Source organism: Populus nigra, chromosome 16, assembly GCF_951802175.1.
Source record: "Populus nigra chromosome 16, ddPopNigr1.1, whole genome shotgun sequence".
Lineage (NCBI taxonomy): Eukaryota > Viridiplantae > Streptophyta > Magnoliopsida > Malpighiales > Salicaceae > Populus > Populus nigra.
Window position 1 is genome coordinate 8,915,796 of NC_084867.1, and position 20,919 is coordinate 8,936,714.

Below are 20,919 nucleotides of genomic sequence, written 5' to 3' on the forward strand. Positions count from 1 at the left end.
TATTACCATCAAAATATATAAAATATTAATATATGACTCAAGGGTCACCAAGAAGAGAAATAATTATCTACAAAATGAACGAGGCAAAAGGCTACAACCTAATTTTATAGTACACCCTAGCTTAGATATATTAACAAAATCATCTATTACATGGGTCACATAATACACACACACACACACACACACACACACACACACACACACACACACACACACACACACACACACACACAGAGAGAGGATCAATGAATGTGAATTAATCTTAAAGATAATACATTAGATGAAATTAGAGGGTTAATTTAGTTTTTAAATCCTTTATTAAATAAATAAATAAATAGGGTATGTACATTTTTTTTTATTACAAAAGAGAGTTTTGAATATGAGACCACAACTTTAGAAAGAGAGAAAGGGGAGCAACATGGTGATTTTTGTGTTAATTGATGGGTCAACTTGCGCCCATCTCGACTGATCTCACGGACCCTGAAGTTAATGATTATGTAAGCCTCTAGTGGTTCTAAGGTTTATGAAACTCGAACTGGTGACCTCTAAATAGCAAACATAGAATTTAATCAGTTGATTTACACCCTTTAGAGTTAATTTTTTACCATAATTGTTCGTGAAAAGAAAGATATAGGAGCGAATGGAATGGTGTTCAGCTTAGGAGAAGAAAAAAGAAAATAAAAGGGTGTTTTGGGTGCCAGATCATGAATACGATTTTAAATGATGATGGAGATAAGATTGGTTACAGTGTAGAGTGAGGAAGAAAAGGTTAGGAAAAATTAGGGAAGATTGAATTTTTTTGGCAACTTTATAATTTTAACACTATAAAAGTTCGTTAATTATTAATTAAAATATAATAATAATTTTATAAATAATTTAATTTTTTATGCACATATAATGTGTTTTCTAATTATATACTATTAAACTATAATTTTTAAATAAACAAAGACAAAATAATTTATTTTTATTCAACTATAGGAATGTGACAGTAATTTTTCATTATTGCTACCACTGTCCATTATTTTTAAGTCAAAGCATATGAATTAACACTGCCTAAAGAATAACAGATCCAGACCTGACCACCAACTGACTGTCTTCTCTTTAAATCTTGCTTAATTTACAAGCCTACATTTATTATTTAAAAAAATAAAATGAAAACACACCCCTCGAATTTCTAATCCAACGGCCACCATTCCCATGTCACAAAAGTCACAGCAAACAAGTTCTAATCGGACGGTCAACAGTGCCTTAACATCATAATAAATAACAAAAAATCCACAGAGTCATACTCTTGAAAATTACGGAAATCCCCTCCATATATTCTTCTCTCTAAAATGAACTCACACACGCACTTGACTCCTCGACGAGACCCAGATCTAAAGTTCCATAATAATAAAGAGAGAGCCCCGCTCCCAAAAAAATAAATAAAAGAAAAGGAAAAGGAAAAAATTTCTCTCCCCCGTCTAGCTCTCTTGCTTTCTCTCTTTTTTTTTTAAACACAAACAAATTTACAGTCTCACTCAAATTCCAATACTGTTTTGTAAATTGCAGATGCGTTTCCGTTTATTTTGATCAGATCTAAAGGTAATATTTCTTTCTAATCCGAACCATTGGATCTAATTTCTCTAGGTTTTTGGATTAGAATTCGATCCCTTAATGTGATCTCTCAAGTTCCCAATCAGATCTAACTTAATTATCTCTCATTTCTTTGTGTTTTAGTGAATCTTAGATTCTTGTAGATCTGTTTTGATTTGATTTTATGGAACAGTGATGGGATTAGGTTTTTGTTTTTCTTTTCTATTGTTTCAGTGGGTGTGATGATGAAAATTGGCGTGTGATTTTTTTGATTGATTGACTGGTGATTTGTTGTTGTTGTTGATGTGTGTAGTTGTAGTGTTTTTGTTGGATTGAAGAAGATGTTGACCAAGTTTGAGACCAAGAGTAATAGAGTGAAGGGGCTGAGTTTCCACAGTAAGAGACCATGGATCCTTGCTAGCCTTCACAGTGGTGTGATCCAGCTATGGGACTATCGTATGGGCACGCTCATTGATCGCTTTGATGAGCATGATGGCCCTGTTCGTGGTGTTCATTTCCACAAATCTCAGCCTCTTTTTGTATCTGGAGGTACTTGTTTTCCCTCATTTTATGTAATGACATTGTGGTTTTTAAGTGATTCTGGTAACCATTTGTCCTATTAGGTTTGTCTTGTTGGTTTTGGTTACAGTAGATCTGCTTGTGATTTGATGGAATGATAGGAACCCCCCCCCCCCCCCCCCCGCCCCTCTCCTTCGGCAGAAGTAAGATCAAGGTGCTAGATTTAGGATTTTGATTGGATGAAAGATGTAATTCTTATGTGCTGATAGAATATAATGTTGGATTTTGGATTCAGAAAATTGTGTTATCACTCTTCTTAAGTGGGCATTGATATTTATATTAATGTTTTCCTTCATCTTCCCTACCCAACCTCACAATGATATATGTTGATTTTATTTGAATGGGGGTAGATATCATAGTCTTAAAACCTATCATCAGAGATTCAAGTAGGATCAACTCCCAGTCCTGGTTACAATGACAAAGAGACATTGCTGTGCTTTCCTTTGCTTTTTAAAAAAGGATGCTTATGTCTGTAAATTGATGGCCAGGTGATGATTACAAGATTAAAGTCTGGAACTACAAATTGCATAGGTGTCTGTTTACGCTCCTTGGACATCTTGATTACATTCGCACTGTGCAGTTTCATCATGAATACCCGTGGATTGTGAGTGCTAGTGATGATCAGACCATCCGCATTTGGAACTGGCAGTCTCGTACTTGCATTTCTGTGTTGACAGGACACAATCATTATGTGATGTGTGCCTCATTCCACCCTAAAGAAGACCTTGTTGTGTCGGCTTCTCTAGATCAGACTGTTCGCGTTTGGGATATTGGTGCTCTGAGAAAAAAGACGGTGTCCCCTGCTGATGACATCATGAGGTTGACTCAGATGAACAGTGACCTATTTGGTGGTGTTGATGCAGTTGTTAAGTATGTTTTGGAAGGCCATGACCGAGGTGTCAACTGGGCTGCATTCCACCCTACACTTCCTTTGATTGTTTCAGGAGCAGATGATCGCCAAGTGAAGTTGTGGCGCATGAATGGTAAGTCATTGACTACCTGTTATTGATTTTTGACTCGCATTGATATTTATCATCAATGAAATGGTTATTAAGCATCTATGTCAAACTACTTTGTAGTTCTCTTGCTGTCTTTGGGTTGAGGATTTGTAGTTATATTTTATTTTTGAGAGCTGAAATTTTGACCCCCTGGCATCCCCTATTCTTTGTGTGCATTTGTTGCCTGGGATAATTCATCATATGAAGTTTTTTGTTTGTTTTGTTTTCAGACACAAAGGCCTGGGAAGTGGACACATTAAGAGGACACATGAACAATGTGTCATGTGTTATGTTCCATGCCAAACAAGATATAATTGTATCTAATTCAGAGGATAAAAGCATTCGTGTCTGGGATGTAACTAAACGAACTGGAGTCCAAACTTTCCGCCGAGAGCATGACCGATTCTGGATCCTTGCATCCCATCCCGAGATGAATCTTCTGGCTGCAGGTCACGACAGTGGCATGATTGTCTTTAAGTTAGAGAGAGAAAGGCCTGCTTTTGCTGTGAGTGGTGATTCTTTGTTCTATACCAAAGATCGCTTTTTACGATTTTTTGAGTTTTCAACTCAAAGAGATACGCAAGTAATTCCCATTCGACGACCTGGTACTACAAGCCTGAATCAAAGTCCAAGAACTCTTTCGTACAGTCCTACAGAAAATGCTGTCCTTATCTGTTCGGATGTGGATGGAGGATCTTATGAGCTGTACGTCATCCCTAGAGACAGCATTGCTAGGGGTGATGCTGTGCCAGAGGCAAAGAGAGGTGTTGGTGGATCTGCTGTCTTTGTAGCTCGGAATAGGTTTGCTGTGCTTGACAAGAGCAGCAATCAAGTCCTAGTTAAGAACCTCAAGAATGAAGTTGTCAAAAAGAGCAGTCTTCCCATCTCTGCAGATGCTATATTCTATGCTGGCACAGGTAACTTGCTTTGCAGGACAGAGGATAGGGTGGTCATATTTGATCTCCAGCAGAGGCTTGTTCTTGGGGAGCTGCAGACACCTTTTATCAAGTATGTTATTTGGTCCAATGACATGGAAAGTGTTGCCTTGCTAAGCAAACATGCCATTATCATTGCTAGCAAGAAGCTTGTGCACCAGTGCACTCTCCACGAAACAATTCGTGTAAAGAGTGGAGCCTGGGATGATAATGGTGTTTTCATTTACACGACTTTGAATCATATCAAATATTGCCTGCCCAATGGAGATAGTGGCATTATCAAAACCCTCAATGTCCCCATATATATTACTAAGATTTCTGGAAATACCATCTTTTGCTTGGATCGGGATGGGAAGAATAAGGTTATTGTTATTGATGCAACAGAATACATCTTCAAACTATCTCTGCTGAAGAAGAAATATGAAAATGTTATGAGCATGATAAGGAACTCCCAGCTTTGTGGTCAGGCAATGATTGCTTATTTGCAACAGAAGGGGTTCCCAGAAGTCGCACTGCATTTTGTGAAAGATGAGAGAACTAGGTTTAATTTGGCTTTAGAGAGTGGAAATATTCAGATTGCTGTTGCTTCAGCAAAGGAAATTGATGAGAAAGACCACTGGTATAGGTTGGGGGTTGAAGCTCTTCGCCAAGGGAATGCAGGTATAGTTGAATATGCCTACCAGAGGACAAAAAATTTTGAGAGGTTATCTTTCCTTTATCTCGTAACTGGGAATTTGGAAAAGCTCTCTAAGATGCTTAGAATTGCTGAAGTTAAAAATGATGTCATGGGTCAGTTTCACAATGCCTTGTATTTGGGTGATGTCAGAGAACGTGTTAAGATCCTGGAGAATGCTGGCCATTTGCCACTTGCTTATGCCACAGCTAAGGTCCATGGCCTAGAGGATGTTGTGGAACGTCTAGCAGCTGAGTTGGGAGATGATATTCCATCTTTGCCAGAGGGCAAAACACCATCCCTTCTGATGCCTCCAGCCCCTATTATGTGCGGTGGTGATTGGCCACTTCTGAGAGTTATGAAAGGTATATTTGAAGGTGGGCTGGATAATATGGGCAGAGGTGGTGCTGATGAGGATGAAGAAGCTGCTGATGGTGACTGGGGTGAGGAACTGGACATGGTCGATGTGGATGGTTTGCAAAATGGGGATGTCTCAGCAATTTTGGAGGATGGGGAAGCAGCTGAAGAAAATGAAGAGGGAGGATGGGACCTTGAAGATCTGGAGCTACCTCCCGAGGCAGACACACCAAGGGCTTCTGTCAGTGCCCGCTCATCAGTTTTTGTGGCTCCAACTCCTGGTATGCCTGTAAGTCAGATTTGGATTCAGAGATCTTCACTCGCTGCTGATCATGCCGCAGCTGGCAATTTTGATACGGCTATGCGACTACTCAACAGACAACTTGGAATTAAAAACTTTGTCCCATTAAAGTCCATGTTTCTTGATCTTTACTCAGGCAGCCATACCTATCTTCGTGCATTTTCATCTACCCCAGTTATATCACTGGCTGTTGAACGGGGATGGAATGAGTCTGCCAGCCCTAATGTTAGGGGTCCTCCAGCTCTGGTGTTCAATTTCTCTCAGTTGGAAGAGAAGCTTAAGGCTGGTTACAAGGCCACGACAACTGGGAAATTTACAGAGGCACTTAGACTCTTCCTTGGCATTCTTCACACAATTCCTCTGATTGTTGTTGATTCGAGGAGGGAAGTTGATGAAGTCAAGGAGTTGATTATTATAGTCAAAGAGTATGTTTTGGGTCTGCAAATGGAGCTTAAGAGGAGGGAGATGAAAGACAATCCAGTGCGCCAACAAGAGCTTGCTGCGTACTTCACCCACTGCAACCTTCAAGCTCCTCACTTAAGGCTTGCTCTTCAAAATGCAATGACTGTTTGCTTCAAGAATAAGAACCTTGCCACAGCAGCTAACTTTGCTAGGCGGCTACTGGAGACAAACCCCCCGAATGAGAACCAGGCAAGGGCTGCCAGGCAAGTATTGGCAGCTGCAGAGAGGAGCATGACAGATGCCGCTCAGCTGAACTATGATTTCAGAAATCCATTTGTGGTATGTGGTGCAACCTATGTTCCAATTTACCGAGGACAAAAGGACGTCTCTTGTCCATATTGTGGTTCCCGATTTGTACCAAGCCAGGAAGGGCAGCTGTGTACTGTGTGTGATCTTGCAGTAGTTGGGGCAGATGCTTCAGGGTTGCTCTGTTCCCCTTCCCAGATACGATGATCAAGAAGTTGAACATGGAGCATTTTTTTCAATCATTTTTCACCTCATCCTACTGGCAGCAGGAAACATTCTCTCTCTTTGTTTCATGTTCCAGGTAAAAAAAGGTAAGGGATACTGTAGAAGAGTTTAAGATTCCAATGATTTGCTTGTGCTGTCTACTTTTTTTTCTGCTTGTTTTCCTTTGTTTAGTTGATTATGATTTCAATATAATAAACAACTTGAGAATTTTGACTTGGGCTATTCTTGTTATTTGTTCATAGACAAGAATAGTCAAGGGCCCTTTGTTAAATTAGATGATATATCCTCTTATAGGCAGGACAAATTACATGTCAGTGTATGCAGATTTCATTTGGCAAATTTGCTTATTTCTATTTTGTTGAATTTGGTTTTGGCGGTACGATGTGCTGGATGAAATGTGTATCTATCTATCCGGCAACATGTTATCTTCGATCATACTTGCTGAATATCTATCTATCCGGCAAAATGCTATCTTCGATCATATTTGATGCATCTTCCTTAACCTACTTTCTGCGGATTTTTTGCCAAAACTTTGCATGGTGCTGTGTTGTTTGTGTAAATAGTTTTACAGTGGATTGGAAGGAGGGAGGAGATGATTGACCAATCACCATGGAGGCATAGTTGGAACCTTGTTTTTAAACAAACCATCTCACAATATAGTTCTCCTTTTTTGTGAGGCGCTTTTGAAAAGCCTGCTAGGACTAAGAGAACGAGGATTTCATCAGTGTATATTTTCCGCCTGTTGTGGAATAATATCGTACTGTGGTGTGAGCAGCTTCTGCTTCGGTAGTTTGCTGTGATCAATACAAAAAGGTGCGCGCTCATTGAGGAGGTAATTAGCCATTCTGCTCAAGGTTAGCATGTGAACATTATTATTTTGATCTGGATTAGTAAATAGCAAGACGAAAAATAGAAGGACTGGGAACCTCACCTCCTTTCGCTTGATTGACACCTGTGTAGCCCTAAAATGAAAGGACACTACCCTAAAATGCACAAGTTTAGGTCTTGATTGACACCTGTTTAGCCCTCCCTTCGATTCTTCTCTGGTCAATGTTATGTCTAAATAACTAGGAGCAAAAACGATATATTATTATTAGTAACATCCACCAGCTTCCAACCCTCACGCTGGAGCAAGTTTTCCTTCTTTTTAGTAAACAATGAAATAAGTTCAAAATCAAGAACCTACCAGCAAACATATCTTGGCATTAAGGGACTAAAATGAAATGTTCAAATATTATAGGGACCTATGTGACAAGAATCTCACAAAGCTTGTCAATTTACAAATACACAAAAGGGATCCTCCAAAGTCCGCCGATTTACAAATATACCAGCTCACATTAATGTGCCTTGTGTCTCATAAGATAGGCAATAAATCAATTATAAATCCAAACTCGCTACTAAATGTTAAGCATATGGACGCACCTACTAACCACATTCATCTATGTGTACACAATCTTTTCTCATGAACTCCACTTTTAAAAGCATTGTTCAGTTTGTATTTGTAGTTGAAAGTGTTTTTGTAAAAAAATTTAAAAAAAATGGATTGTTTTGATATATTAAAAATAAATTTTAAAAAATAAAAAAATATTATTTTAATGGATTAATGTAACTCCCGCATGACACAGCTCACAGCTTCTGTTCCTTCATTGTTCTTTCTAATTTCACTGTAATAATCCCTTTCTCAGTTAATCAATCATAATGAGTCGTCAATGGATTAAACTTGCTAGGTTCATGCTTGGCTCGTTTAAATTGCTTAAAGAGCATATAAAACTTAATTTCACATGTTTATGGTTGATAAAGATCAATCCTTATTCCTTAAAATATAACAAATTGAACATGGTAATATATATATATATATATATATATATATATAAACAAAAATAAAGAGAAAACTTGTTTATTTACGGTTACGATTGATTTGACCTTACAAGACATTACTAGGAAAGAACTTATTCTTAACCTAATGATACGAGTATAAAGAGAAGAAACCATATTAGCAGAGGTAGAACTTTCACTCATTTCAATTTTAAAATTAAACATCCCATCATAAGCACAGATTTTTTTTTCTTCAAAAATAAACCTTTATTTGAAAGTATATATTGATCAAACTCAATAACTAACTTGTTTAAGACTACCCTTACTTGAAAGAAAATCATAAACTAAATTTTTGGGAGTTTTAAGAACATCTCCAACCCCCAACTATTTAGTAGTGTGTGAATCACCAAGCATGATCTTCTTTTTTTCCGATCAAAGATGGTATACATCTTGAATAAGGTTTTATCATAGGAGACATGTTGAGTAGCTTTTGAATAAATCCATCTAAGCCTTTGAGAATATTTATCTTAGAAATCATAGCCACAAGTGGCTCCTTGGTAATGCTAGCTTCAGCAACAAGTCTGTGTTTTTGGAAACTTCAAGTTCTAGCACCATGCCTAGCTAGATTTATCACAAGCAAAGCAAGCATAATTATTTTTAATTAATAAGTGTGGTTGTCATTATTTGATAGTGGGTTTGGAATTGGTCCCATTATTTCTTGCTTGGTTGGAGTAAAAATGATTTCCATAAGGTTTTTCTTAAAAAAAAAAAAAAATTACTTGGCTTAAAATGACCATTAAACTTTCGATTTGGCTTTTGGTATGTGAAAGGAGTTTTGATTAGTATTAAGTTCAATGACTTTATCTTGGTTTTCTGCTTTCTCTTCTACTCTTAGATGAGTGATCAGAGTATCAATGGAAAGTTACTGCAGTAGACTGTAGAATTTTCCTGGTATCGTATTAAACATTGCACCCGCTGGAAAGAATCTCTAGATCCGCCCCTGCCATTGTCACTGCCACTCAAGTTCTGCTTCAATGACTTTCTTTCTATAATTTGAAGCTTTAAATTTGCAAGAAAATTGCTTTAGGTAACACGACCATTTATATGCTCATAATCAACACAGAGCACACAAAGTTTAGAAGAACGTAGTTGAGCTGGAAATTTGAAGAACAATTACTAAGAAATATATTTTTGTGCCTATTTGCGTTTATAGGTCAGCAAATGCCACGTTCGGAGGTTTTTATTGTTTGCTCTCCTGTCCATCTGGCCTTTTCTCTCGGTTTCTTGTCTCACGGGGCTAAGATTTTCGCGTTGTGTTGATCGTTTTTCTTCTTTTTCTTTCTCTCCCCGGCAGAGTAACCCTTTCAGTCTCAGACAGATGTACCTATGCAGTAAAAGCTTGGTGAATATCATGTTTTTGTACTTCTGTTTCCGTGGGAGCCAACTCCTTGATTTAACTGAATGTAATGTTCAGATGTGAACAAATCCTGTTGTTCAGAAACCATCATCTGATTCACTCCAAGATGTTGCCCTTGACATATCTGACATAGGATGTAAACGGAAGTCTGGAAATCTCACTGGATTACTTGATGGAGGTGAAGGTGGTGATGATGATCCTGCTCTTGCTGCCACATTTTTCTTCTGCACCTTCTGGGACATGTCTACCCTGACTCGATCAACCATGTCAAGAAAATCTTTCACTATAACAAACAGTTGAAGCAGATTTGCTTCTTTCTGTTTTGATGCTCCTGCTTGGTAATACTCTGTTGTTCTCTTAACAACCTCCATAATCCTTTTTTGCTCATCTCTGACCACCTTAAGCTCCTCTTCGCAATCCTCCAAGAATCCTTTCATTTGCATCAAAAACCCACCAGCCTCACTATTGCCAAAGTTTACCACGAGTTGCTGAGTTTCTGTGACACGAGCTGTGAGAGAGGAGCATGTGTTGACGAAACTGTCAAATTCTATTGCGGCTGCTCTTTTAACGTTGGAGAATTCAGCAATCATGTCCCTCAATGCTGGTAGTCCCAACAACAGGTACTCTTTGTTTCTCTCTTCTGTCAATGTGTCTGAATTCAAATCACTGTTTATCCTTCTTTGACTGTCACTTCTTTCCATACTATGGTTCCGATTAAGTACACGACGTCTACCTTCTGATCGAACTACTTGTTCTACAACAAAGTGAAGTAGAGTAGTCTTCCCATCTGTGCTTGTAACATCGGAAAGCTTTCTAAGAGCAGTAAGGTTGAAACCTTGTGCGTTGCCTCTGGATGTTCCAGCATTCATCCTGTTGCCAGCCTTGAGAATGGCTTCAAGAAGTTTTAAGAAGAGGCCACGGGTTCGTAGCTCTTTGCACCCCGATTCAAGTGTTTGTAAGGACTCCTTTAGATGAAGAATTTCTGAATCATAATTTGATCTGAAAAGCATTGCATTGATACGGATGAATGCCGAAGGAAGAGCCTTCAGGATATGGTGAAGGAAAGATTCAGCATCTGCAAGTTTAGATGGGTTGCCCCTGTATTGGGTGATTTTGACTGCTTCTTCTTGAGTCGGGGAAATTCTGGTAAGCTTTTCGAGGACATCTGTATTAAGTCCATGACCCTCGAGAAGAGCATCAAGAATTTCTTTGCGAGAAATTGCTAAAGATTTTAGTACAATTGCCGTGTTTTGAGACTTCCTTGGTTCAAGGATGAAAACTTGAGTAGCTGGGGTAGGGTTGGAGCTGCTTCTACTTGATGGAACTTCATTTCTGAGAAGGATTTTGTTATTGGCAGTTGTATATCCAAACAATGTTTCTATTAGGTCGTCATCAAATCTGACAGAAAAATGGGAAAATGATGGATCAGAAATATCAACCTAAGAAATGCAATGTGCTCTGAAAAGAAAAATTAATATTTTAAAATTCAGAGGGAAACCTGAGAGAGCCATTATTAATCTCATCCCAAACCACTGAATGATCAACATCGGCTGTTACTTTATCCCAGTGCAGTGGCTTTAGTTTTGTATGCCCACTGCTAGTCCCTCTCAAGCTTCCCTCTGTTGGAGCCCATTCCCTGCTCTTGCTATTTAATTTCCCTCTTGGAACTGGTGGAGGTTTCTGTAATGAGATTAAACCGCCTATTTTAGTTGGTGGGGGTGGTGATGCAGGATTTTTCTTTGTTTTAAGTGGTGGTTTTGTTGATGTAGGCGGAGCTGGAGGAGGAGGTGGTGGCGGCGGCGGCGGTGGTGGTGGGATTTTCTTTCTTGGAGGGGATGGTAGAGGAGGTAGTTTTGGACTTTCCATTTCTGAAACTAATGCTGTAGGTTCTCCATTTCGCAAAACTGGTTCTGTTACTTTCCCATGACCAATTCCATAAGATGAAAGCAAAACTTCCTGTGGCTCATACTTTTTTAATTGCTCTACTATCACATCCACCCTCTTTTCCTCCCCTTCTTCTTCATAGCTAGGGTTCAGCGTAACCTTTGAGAAAGTGTTTTTGGGTTTCCTGTCAAAACTTTTTACATAAAGCAAATCCTGCCCATTTTCATCGAAGGCAAACTTTTTCACTTTTCTGCTAACTTTTTTGAGCTCGTCACTAGTTGCCATAACTTTTTCCCTCTTTTTGGTAAATTTCAAGTAGATAAAGAAGAAGATCACAGCAATGGCCAGAGTGATTGCAGCTGTGACAACAATGGCTGCCACAACTTTTCCATTTGACGATGAGGACTCCTCCATTGCCTGTTTCCGGGCAGGAGGTCCCAAGAGTTGAGGCATCAGCATTTCCCTATCATGATCGGGAGAGACTGCTTCATAACTTGCAGATCTTATCATTGAACTTGCAGGTGAAGAATCAAATGCAGGAGAAATTTCTGTCTTCTGTGAGGAGTTTTGTTTACAATAAGAATGAGAAAGGGGAGGGGAGAAAAACAGTAAGAAAATGAGACATGGATGGAACCGCGACTGGACCATCATTCCGACGTGAACCAGGGACAAGGATGTAGAGAAAGGGAGAGAATCTTGGTTGTTTTAGTTCATTGTGGCTATCAGCGGCTTTTGAGCAATTTCCTGTCTTCTGCATTGTGTTATTTCTGACAGCTTCAATGAAGGTAGTTGTTGTTAGCAGCTTTGTTTACTCATCCTGGGTTTGTCTTATTATATGTACTTAACTGCCCTTGTCCTGATGATGAAATTGTTTATGTGCAAACAATGGCTCTTGTTCTAAGGTCGGATGATTTTGTTGTGAATAGGGCTGGCTTGACATTTTAGCCGTCCTGCATGAGTTCCATTGTGATCAACGATGATGATGAAGTCATGCTAGTGCCAAATGGAGTCTTGTATCTTGACATAACAATGTCACTTGTATTGGCATTTTGTTGCTATATCCTTGAGCTGCTTTTGTTATCGAGACGCGCTACTTTCTTTGCCAAAAAATAGAAAATGTTGAGCTGGGATGCAAGGTCTCTAATGGCAATATTTTAAGATTAAAATAGTTGCAGGGTTTGCATTGTCCTGTGCATTAACAAAAAAAGATGGTAATCAAGAAAAACATTAATTTGCAAGGCACCCACCTGCCAAACAAAACTAGGGCAACCAAAAGACATTTCTGTATTGGAAGGAGCACGTTTCTAAGCCAGCACAAGCTGCCTCGGAGCCAGATGGGACTGTCTCTCATTCACTTGTCTTGGGACCCCCTTTGTACGCATGTTACATGTCCAAGCGAACACAAGCTGCACAATCCCAAGGAGGCCTTAATTCTGGTAGAGGGACAAGACATTAAGAATGGCAGGCTGGTCGGTAACTGAGGCCTACATCCAGTTCATGGTTTGCGGGATGATTTGAAAGCTTCGCACCCTTTTCTTGGACGATGGATGGTCGCGTTCTTATGATCGTTTGGTAGCTGAAATAAATTAGAAGAGATAGCAAATTGATATACTCTGCAATGAATGAAACCAAACCTGTTAATCCTTCTAGCAATATATTTATTAAATTTCTAGGTTGAAGGCGTCTGTGCGCGCTCGCGAGTGTGAAAACAAAGTCTTCAATGCTGCCAGATTTGTCGAATCATAGTGGGCACCTAGCATAGTTAAGAGACTGGACATTCAAGTAGCTGGGGAACTCCGTCCAAATTAGATAAGAGTGTGTGGACCATGGTTGTTTTGGTCTTCTTTGGGGACTGAAGCCTCTGTCACATAGCTGTATGATAAAAAAGTGAAACCTTCCGGTGGGTAGAAAGTTTCCCAAGAGATGCAAAAAAGGGTGTAGAAACAACCGACAAGAATTTGAGTGGGACTAGGCTAGATAGTGTTGGATCAAGCTATTGGTTGTATTGCTCCATCCAAGATTATAATAGCAGCCCCTTTTCTTTAATGGTTTCTGAAGGAATTAGCAACTTGCCTTGCCTAGACTTTTGACATGCAAGCTCGATCAAGACTGGCTGATCCAGCAGAAATCTTCAAAAATGAGAAAGTAGAGACGGGTTTCGGCTTCTTCGCCCATGCTTATATCAGGAACATATGCTATCTCCTTAAATTATAATACACGAACTCGTTGTTTTACCAGGCCTAGCAGAAGGAGAGACAACAGACGATAATTGGCAGACGGAGAAGGAGCAAGAGATAACCAGGCAACGCAAACATTTGAAGAATTGTGATTTAAACGATCCCAACGAGATTTCATCTTTCCATACAATTAATCATAACAAATATGTGCTTAAGTGTTTATTAATGTGTTGGCCTATCAGAAAGCAAGCCCGAGCATTGATGAAGACCAAAATTAGTAAAACAATGGCACCCATTCAGATGGCCAGGCTACAATAATCGATTGCACGATTGTGGTGCAATCCCTCTAGCAATAGCAATTTCACACAAAATGCCATCTTCTAAAGAATATCAACAAAAGAATTTCTTAATGTGTTCTTCAAATCCCTTTCACGGTTTCCCTACACTTGCTTCTTCATGTGCTGATCAATTCTTCATGTCAGGTTAAGTCAGCCAAGTATGAGCAAAACATGGGAAAGTGATCTCCTGTCCGAAGCAGGGTGTGCTATTGAGTATAAACAAGACCTAACAAAATTGCCAATCCAATCCATGTGACTGCAGAATTAGTCTCTGGTTTGCAATTTAGGCCTCTTTGACAAACTCAAAGTAGAAAACGGTGATGAAGACTGAAGTTCGGACGGCAGAAAATCAAAAGCAGGGGACGAGGATGATTGTACAAGCTGTGGTTGTGATAATGAATAGAAACAATCTTCCCTTCCTCTCTTCCTAACACTTCTCCTTTTCTTTTGCTCTCCATCGCCTCCCATTATAACATCTTTAATTCGTTTCACATCTGACAATTTCACTGGCTTAAGTATGTATTCTTCTGCCCCTTCTTCTAAACACCTGAGCCATTTAATAAGAAGCAGTTAGCATCAATGATCATTTCTGATACAATCATGATAAAATAAAATAAAAAGGGAAAAGAAAATCTCATCGCGGAGATCAACTTGTCGAGCAAGCTCACCCCATATACAATTTTGATATTCTATAATTCAAAATGCATAGAACTGATATCTGGTTGAAAACAGAGACATCTTAAAAAAATACAGGCAGACTGAAAATATTATCAGACTTTGATACAACAAAATATGCTGCTAATAAACAATGAATCAGAGAATTTTAAACGGTGCTTAAGTAATCAGTAATTACATCAAATTAGCCCTTCATTTCCACAGAATTATACTTGGGCAGAGTCGTAGAAAGAACTGTATCCTACTCGACACGGATCAAAATCTAAGATATTCGTCCAGATTTGCTCTTTGAATTGTTAGCTACCATAATATTTAACAAATTTATTTCCTTTTCTAACTCAAAGTTCATCAATTGACAGAGAACTCCAAAACATTAGACAAGATGAAAAATTCATCTTTCCACCCAACCCACAGAAAAAGAAAGATTAAGCCAGAGAGAAGGATACCTATCAATACGAGCCAAGATGTTCTCAGATGACATGATCACTACAGGAATCTCTCTGAAAGCTGATGATTCCTGCTAAAAAAACAAATTTCCAAAACCCCATCAACATACAATTCAATAAATTAATTTTCATTTCTCATCTTATGCATTCTAGCAACAAAATAAAGATTGAACAAAAAAGGTATGTGGAGAAAGTAAGAGGATCGCACGGACCTTAATCTTTTTAAGCAGCTCATATCCTGTCATCCCCGGCATGGAGTAATCGGTCATGATGAGATTGATTTTCAAATCCTATAATCACAACGATTAAGCAATAATAAACCGTCAGCACCACTTAATTTCTCAGCAAAGAAACAGAGATCCAATAAAGTTACTCTTTTTTCCTTACATTGAACCCAACAGAGCTCTTCTCTCCATCCAATCCAAGATACTGCAAAGCTCTACTCCCACTCTCTACAACAGTCACTGCAAATATCCAAAAATCCCAATCAGTTTCAAAAACACAAAAAACAAAGACCATTAATTAAAACCTCAAAATAAAAAAAAAAGGATCACCTTTACAAGATGATATCTTAAGCAACCTCTCTATAACCTTCCTGTCTACAAAGCTATCATCTACAGCAAGAACATGCAACTCCTCTGAACCAGAAACAGACCCTTTAGAAAATCCAACTTCTTCCGTCAAACTTCGCCTTAAGATCTCGCCGGCCGTTGCCATATCACCAGAAAATATGTGTGTGTGTGGTGTATCTTTTGACGGGGTCTTTGGTTGGTAATGGCTTTCTTGCAATGCAGAGCTACTATATGTCAAAGTTTAAAAGTAGTGTGGTTTCAAAGTTTGTGGGTGGATTTATATGAAAATGAAAAGGGAGAAGATTTGAGGGAGATATTGCCATGTTCCCCTCTTTCTTTAAAGCAGAAAATGTTCGTGAGATTCTGAAGATTTCATTTCTTGAGATCTTAGCAAATCTTAAAGTAGCCCCACTTCGTCTCTTGTCCTGTCATACGTTCATGGATACTATGGTCTCTCTTAGATTTTCACTCTCCACTACAAGACAAAAGCAAAAGTGCCAAACAGCGTTATTATGTCCTTTCTTTTTCTTTTCTTTTCTTTTCTTTTCTTTTTTTCAATTTTGAATAATAGAGTAGATTATTCTTTTCAAAATTTTTTCCTAATCTCTCAAGATTTTATCCGCACAATTTTAGAATCACATCATATGATTTTACTAAAAAGAATTTCTCCTGAATATTGGTTTTTTTATACAATTCAATTTTTATCTTTTTTATTAATTTTAAAACAAGTGATTTGAAGAAGAGTATAAAATATATTGGGCCTTTCTATCAGAATTTTTTAAAAAGTTAAATTGTTTTTTATTTTAAATTATTTTATTTTATTTTAGTGTTTTTGAATCGTTTCAACTTGCTGATATTAAAAATATATTTTTAAAAATAAAAAATATATTATTTTAATATATTTTTAAATAAAAAAATATTTTTAAAAACAATTGCTACTACTATCTCAAATAGAGATAATTATTTTCAGTTCGGTTCGGTTTTTATTCAAAAAACCCAAGCCAATTTATTTTAAAAAAAATCGAAATCTGTTCAAACCGACCGATTTTGGGTTCGGTTTGGTTTTTTTGACAAAACTTGTTCAAACCGGTTTGGCTCGATTTTTTTCAGTTTGGCTTGGTTTTTTTCCGATTTTGCTCGGTTTTTTTCCAATTTTTTTGATTTCAGACTTATATAACCGAACCAGTTAGTTTTTTCAAAAATTTTATCGATTTAATTGGGTTTTTTTACAGTTTGATTTTTTTGGTTTTTTTTTCAGTTTTCTCAATTTAATTGGTTTTTTAGTTTATTTGCTCACCCCTAATCTCAAACACCCCTTGCTAATAAATCATGTTATTTATATTACATGTAATATCAAATAGTATTGTGTTCTTACATGCATCAAGTAAAGAATCATATCAATTTTTTATCTTAAAATCTTTTTTAAAAAAATATTTGTAAGTTTTTTCAACCAAAAGTAAAAGTTTTTATTGTTTAAAAAATAAAAAAACGCTTCCACATCTTAATTTAAAGCATATCCAAATTATATCAATATTAAGAGGGAAAAAAAAGATGCTAACTATATGCTCATTAAAAGCATACAAAGAAGATTTTATACAAGATAAATTATAATTAGGCTTGAAACTATAATACTATAGAAAGGAAAACTTTTATTTTTCAGTAATCCAAAGCTCTCTTCAAAAATCTTTCTCTCGCTATTCACCTTTTCTTGAACAATAATGATGGAAATGGGATGGATTATACCTCCCCGTCCTCGCCCTATATTGATAGAGACAAGTGATTTTGTCATCCTTGCAAACACAATCTAGATTACAAGCTGTTTATATATATAAAAAAAAAAATCATTCACATGTCATTGGATTAAGAACAATAATTGTTAATTATTATTTTTTAAAGCAAAATAATTAAGAAATTTGAAGTCGGTCATTGACCACTAAAGAGGGGTAAAGCCGATCATCAATCAAGAAGATTATTAGAATTTAATAATTGATTGGTCATGTTCTATATAGAATAGAAATCTTTAGCAAGATAAAATGGATATTATAGATTAATATAAATACATTTGATTATCAAAAGGATATGTATAAAGAAGTATAAAGTATACAAAAATTAAGATTATATAGCCCTTATTAATTATAAATAGTTTATATAGGATTACAATTTTATATTTACATAAAATTTGTCTCTATAATAATATAAATAGGTCATTCAACAACGGAAAATTAATAGTCAGCCCCATAAACATAATTTATTTGCACTTTCTACTATTTATTGATTTATTTTGATTATTGCAGTTTATTTGTTTTACTTACAATCTTTTTTTAATCCTTTCATTTTCTTTTATGTTCTTTTGTAGTTTGTTTTTTTAGTATTATCATTTTTCTTTTTTAACTAATTAGAGATCAAGTTAAGAATTAACATTTCATTTGATTAGTGAGGCTACTATATGCCTCTACTTAGAACTAAGATTAAAATTATAGTTTCTTCTTGTTTGATGAAAAAAAATTAATAAAAGATTATATATTAATAGATGATCGATAGACAAATTTTTATTAAAGACAATCTAAATATGCATAAAAATCCCTTTATAGAAAGAGTGAGGAAGATACAAAGTCAAACATCATCTTCATCCACGTAAAAGATTGCTTTAGATCTTGAGCAAGTCAAATGACATATTTTAAAAGAAATTTCTAAAAAGATGGAAAAAGCCATCACAAAGATGATAAGAAAATAAAAAATAAGCAACCAACTCGAACTTGAAGAAACACATGTATTGGTTAAACAAGTAAACCAAATATCGAGCATGAGAAATGCTATAAAAATATTCAATGTAGTAGGTCAATAACTAAATAACTAGAGCAAAGAAAATTATTAGTATAATGATGGCCTAAATCTAGCCACTCAAATAACATGATCAAAAGGCAGTATTTATCACTTAGAAAGAACAAAATGGAGATGTTCTTATTAATGAGAAAATCACCTCAACTAAAAAAAAGTTTTAAATTTATAAGCATGGTGACAATTGAATAAGATAATAAACTTGAGGGCAATATTATTGTACAAACTACCCTTATAAAGCCTAAATTAGTGTCAACTAATAATTGTATGAACAAATATGCATAACCAAATAAAGAAAATATTTTTTTTTAAAATTATTTAATTAGCTAACATATCAAACAATGAAACATGGTTGGCATTTTAGAGGAACAATGTTTGATTTTTGACAACATTCATGGTTGTTTTTTTTTATCAATTTTAAAATAAAAGGCAAGTCAATATTCCTTCATTTGTCTTAAATAAAGGAGTATGAATCACATTGTTTATACTAAAATAAACCATTGACGTATTGTGTGAATAAGAACAATAATTGTTCACCACTGGTTTTCAAGCAAACTAGTAAAAAAAAAAATTGATCATCGACTAATGAGGAAGGGTAAAGTCGACCATTAACTAATGAGGAGAGAGTTTAGCAACCAATCAATCAAGTCCTGTATATAATAAAAGACTGAAATATGATAACCGGTGAATATTACAAATTGATACAAACATGTATGACTATTATAAAAGTGTGTGCAAATAAAGGAGTACAAAACTATACTAGGATTAAGATTGCACAATCCTCATCTAGTATAAGTAATTCGTATAGGATTAGAATTTTATATTTATGTAAAATCATGTTTTTATAACAAAATAAATAGGATATTCAACAACTTAAGATGATGGTCAACCCTATATATATAATTTATTCATATTTTTCCATAATATACTGCTTCTTTTTTTTCTTATCGTGGTTTATTTCTTTTATTTACAAGCTTTATTTTATTGCTTTTATTCTTTTATGTTCTTCTCTAGTTTGTGTTTCTGGCGTTATCTTTTTTTACCTTCTTAAAAATCAAGTTAAGAACTTGTTTAATTAGTGAGTTGTTATATGACTCCGTTTAAGATTAAATTTCTAATTGTAGTTTCTCCTTATTGGAATGAAGAAACAAAAAATATATAATATATCGATCAAGAAATCAACAATCGATCAACGGGTTGACAATAATTAATCATCATATTATCTTTTAAAAATATCAAAATCTTGAATAAAACTTCACCACAAGGTGATAAATCCACCAAGAGGATACACAAATAACAAAGAAAAGAACTTCAAAGGGGAGTAAAATCACCAAATAAATTGGATTGAGAAAAAATCAAATGTAATGGTATAACCACCAAAATTAGTATTAGTTAAAAGAAAGAAGGTTTTTAGGATAAAGAGAAAGGGATTAAAAGCAAAAATATTTATATTTCTATTCTGATTAATTAAGATAAATGCATGGATTACATCCTGGGGAATTTGACAAGTTATAAGTATTGAACCTAGAAATGATTATTTTATAACTGATAAAAATAATGAGTTAAAAATGATTAGTTTTATGATGAAATTTTAGGTTTTATATTTATACCATTTCAGTTTCAGTTTTTTCACATTCTCTTATTACTAGAGAATAATATAAATTATATCGTGAGATCTCACCAAACAGTTTAAATTTTTGGGTTGAATTGATTCTTTAACATGGTATCAGAACCTTGATGATCAAGCGATCACGAATTCGAATTTTATAATCTGTATTTATTTGATAAAAATTAAACACTAGGTAATGTAAGTCTATGCAAGTTTCAAACCCAAAGAGCTTTCACTTGACAGAATGTGTTAAACAATAATATAAATCATATACTAGGACCTTACCTAACAGTTTAAGCTTTTGGATTGAATTGATTATTTAACATTTATAGTTATATTTTTTTTAATTGATAATAAACATTTTTTTAATCTAGTTTGTAAGTCGAGTAAGACTAAATCCATTTCAAAATGATTTTAAGGATATATCTCCACATGTATATTTAAAGAAATTTTTTTATTTTTCCTCATGTTTTGAACCTAAAAAGTTGAAAAAGTGAAAAAAAAATGATTTAGAGAATCTTAACTCGTATTATAAGCATTCTATATTAGGTTCAACTCCACAAGACTTAAAATGTCACCACATTTTATGGTTTAATGATCGGTTTATTCTTCAATGAGAAAAAAAGTGAGGGAAAAAAAACAAAAGGAGGAAACCTTTTACTTCAAAAATAGGTGCAGGTTGCTTTTCTTTTCTTCCCGTTACAAGGATGGATGCCTTTCTGTCTAATCACCAAGGATCACAGAACTGAGAGAATGGCAAGAAAAGTCCCTTTGACCCTAAGTCAACACCGTTAGTT

General features: G+C 35.8%; 3 protein-coding genes and 1 long non-coding RNA gene across 5 annotated transcripts; 2 read left to right on the top strand and 2 right to left on the bottom strand.

The window, feature by feature from the left end:
- Positions 1-1,307: 1,307 nt before the first annotated feature.
- LOC133675787 (coatomer subunit alpha-1) lies at positions 1,308-6,714 on the top strand. The gene is made up of 4 exons (XM_062097267.1): positions 1,308-1,584; positions 1,889-2,124; positions 2,643-3,137; positions 3,383-6,714. Exons 2-4 carry the CDS (start codon positions 1,917-1,919, stop codon positions 6,331-6,333), a joined length of 3,654 nt encoding a protein of 1,217 aa, XP_061953251.1. The 5' UTR covers positions 1,308-1,584; positions 1,889-1,916; the 3' UTR covers positions 6,334-6,714.
- A 2,518-nt stretch (positions 6,715-9,232) lies between these two features.
- Positions 9,233-12,119, bottom strand: LOC133675935 (formin-like protein 4). The gene is made up of 2 exons (XM_062097499.1): positions 11,082-12,119; positions 9,233-10,981 (listed from the first exon to the last, which is right to left on the bottom strand). Exons 1-2 carry the CDS (start codon positions 12,116-12,118, stop codon positions 9,661-9,663), a joined length of 2,358 nt encoding a protein of 785 aa, XP_061953483.1. The 5' UTR covers position 12,119; the 3' UTR covers positions 9,233-9,660.
- Positions 10,103-12,268, top strand: LOC133675937 (uncharacterized). The gene is made up of 2 exons (XR_009835534.1): positions 10,103-10,203; positions 11,787-12,268. It is a non-coding gene; the product is annotated as an uncharacterized LOC133675937 (long non-coding RNA).
- A 1,573-nt stretch (positions 12,269-13,841) lies between these two features.
- On the bottom strand, positions 13,842-16,040 carry LOC133675936 (two-component response regulator ARR5-like). Of its 2 annotated transcripts, none has more exons than XM_062097500.1 (5): positions 15,658-16,040; positions 15,491-15,567; positions 15,316-15,393; positions 15,104-15,177; positions 13,842-14,529 (listed from the first exon to the last, which is right to left on the bottom strand). In XM_062097500.1, exons 1-5 carry the CDS (start codon positions 15,818-15,820, stop codon positions 14,247-14,249), a joined length of 675 nt encoding a protein of 224 aa, XP_061953484.1. In that variant the 5' UTR covers positions 15,821-16,040; the 3' UTR covers positions 13,842-14,246. The 2 variants fall into 2 exon arrangements, with proteins under 2 accessions (XP_061953484.1, XP_061953486.1); XM_062097502.1 differs by having other exon boundaries at positions 15,104-15,174; positions 15,658-16,037.
- Between the last annotated feature and the right edge of the window lie 4,879 nt (positions 16,041-20,919).

Bases quoted from the DNA above. Each gene is read 5' to 3' on its own strand.
- LOC133675787 (XM_062097267.1), top strand. From the start codon at position 1,917: ATGTTGACCAAGTTTGAGACCAAGAGTAATAGAGTGAAGGGGCTGAGT. The intron at 2,125-2,642 runs GTACTTGTTTTC...ATTGATGGCCAG, and splicing joins GCCTCTTTTTGTATCTGGAG to GTGATGATTACAAGATTAAA. The intron at 3,138-3,382 runs GTAAGTCATTGA...TTTTGTTTTCAG, and splicing joins GAAGTTGTGGCGCATGAATG to ACACAAAGGCCTGGGAAGTG.
- LOC133675935 (XM_062097499.1), bottom strand. From the start codon at position 12,118: ATGATGGTCCAGTCGCGGTTCCATCCATGTCTCATTTTCTTACTGTTT. The intron at 10,982-11,081 runs GTTTCCCTCTGA...TTTTTCTGTCAG, and splicing joins ATTAATAATGGCTCTCTCAG to ATTTGATGACGACCTAATAG.
- LOC133675936 (XM_062097500.1), bottom strand. From the start codon at position 15,820: ATGGCAACGGCCGGCGAGATCTTAAGGCGAAGTTTGACGGAAGAAGTT. The intron at 15,178-15,315 runs GTCCGTGCGATC...TTGTTTTTTTAG, and splicing joins AGCTGCTTAAAAAGATTAAG to CAGGAATCATCAGCTTTCAG. The intron at 14,530-15,103 runs GTATCCTTCTCT...TAAATGGCTCAG, and splicing joins ATCTTGGCTCGTATTGATAG to GTGTTTAGAAGAAGGGGCAG.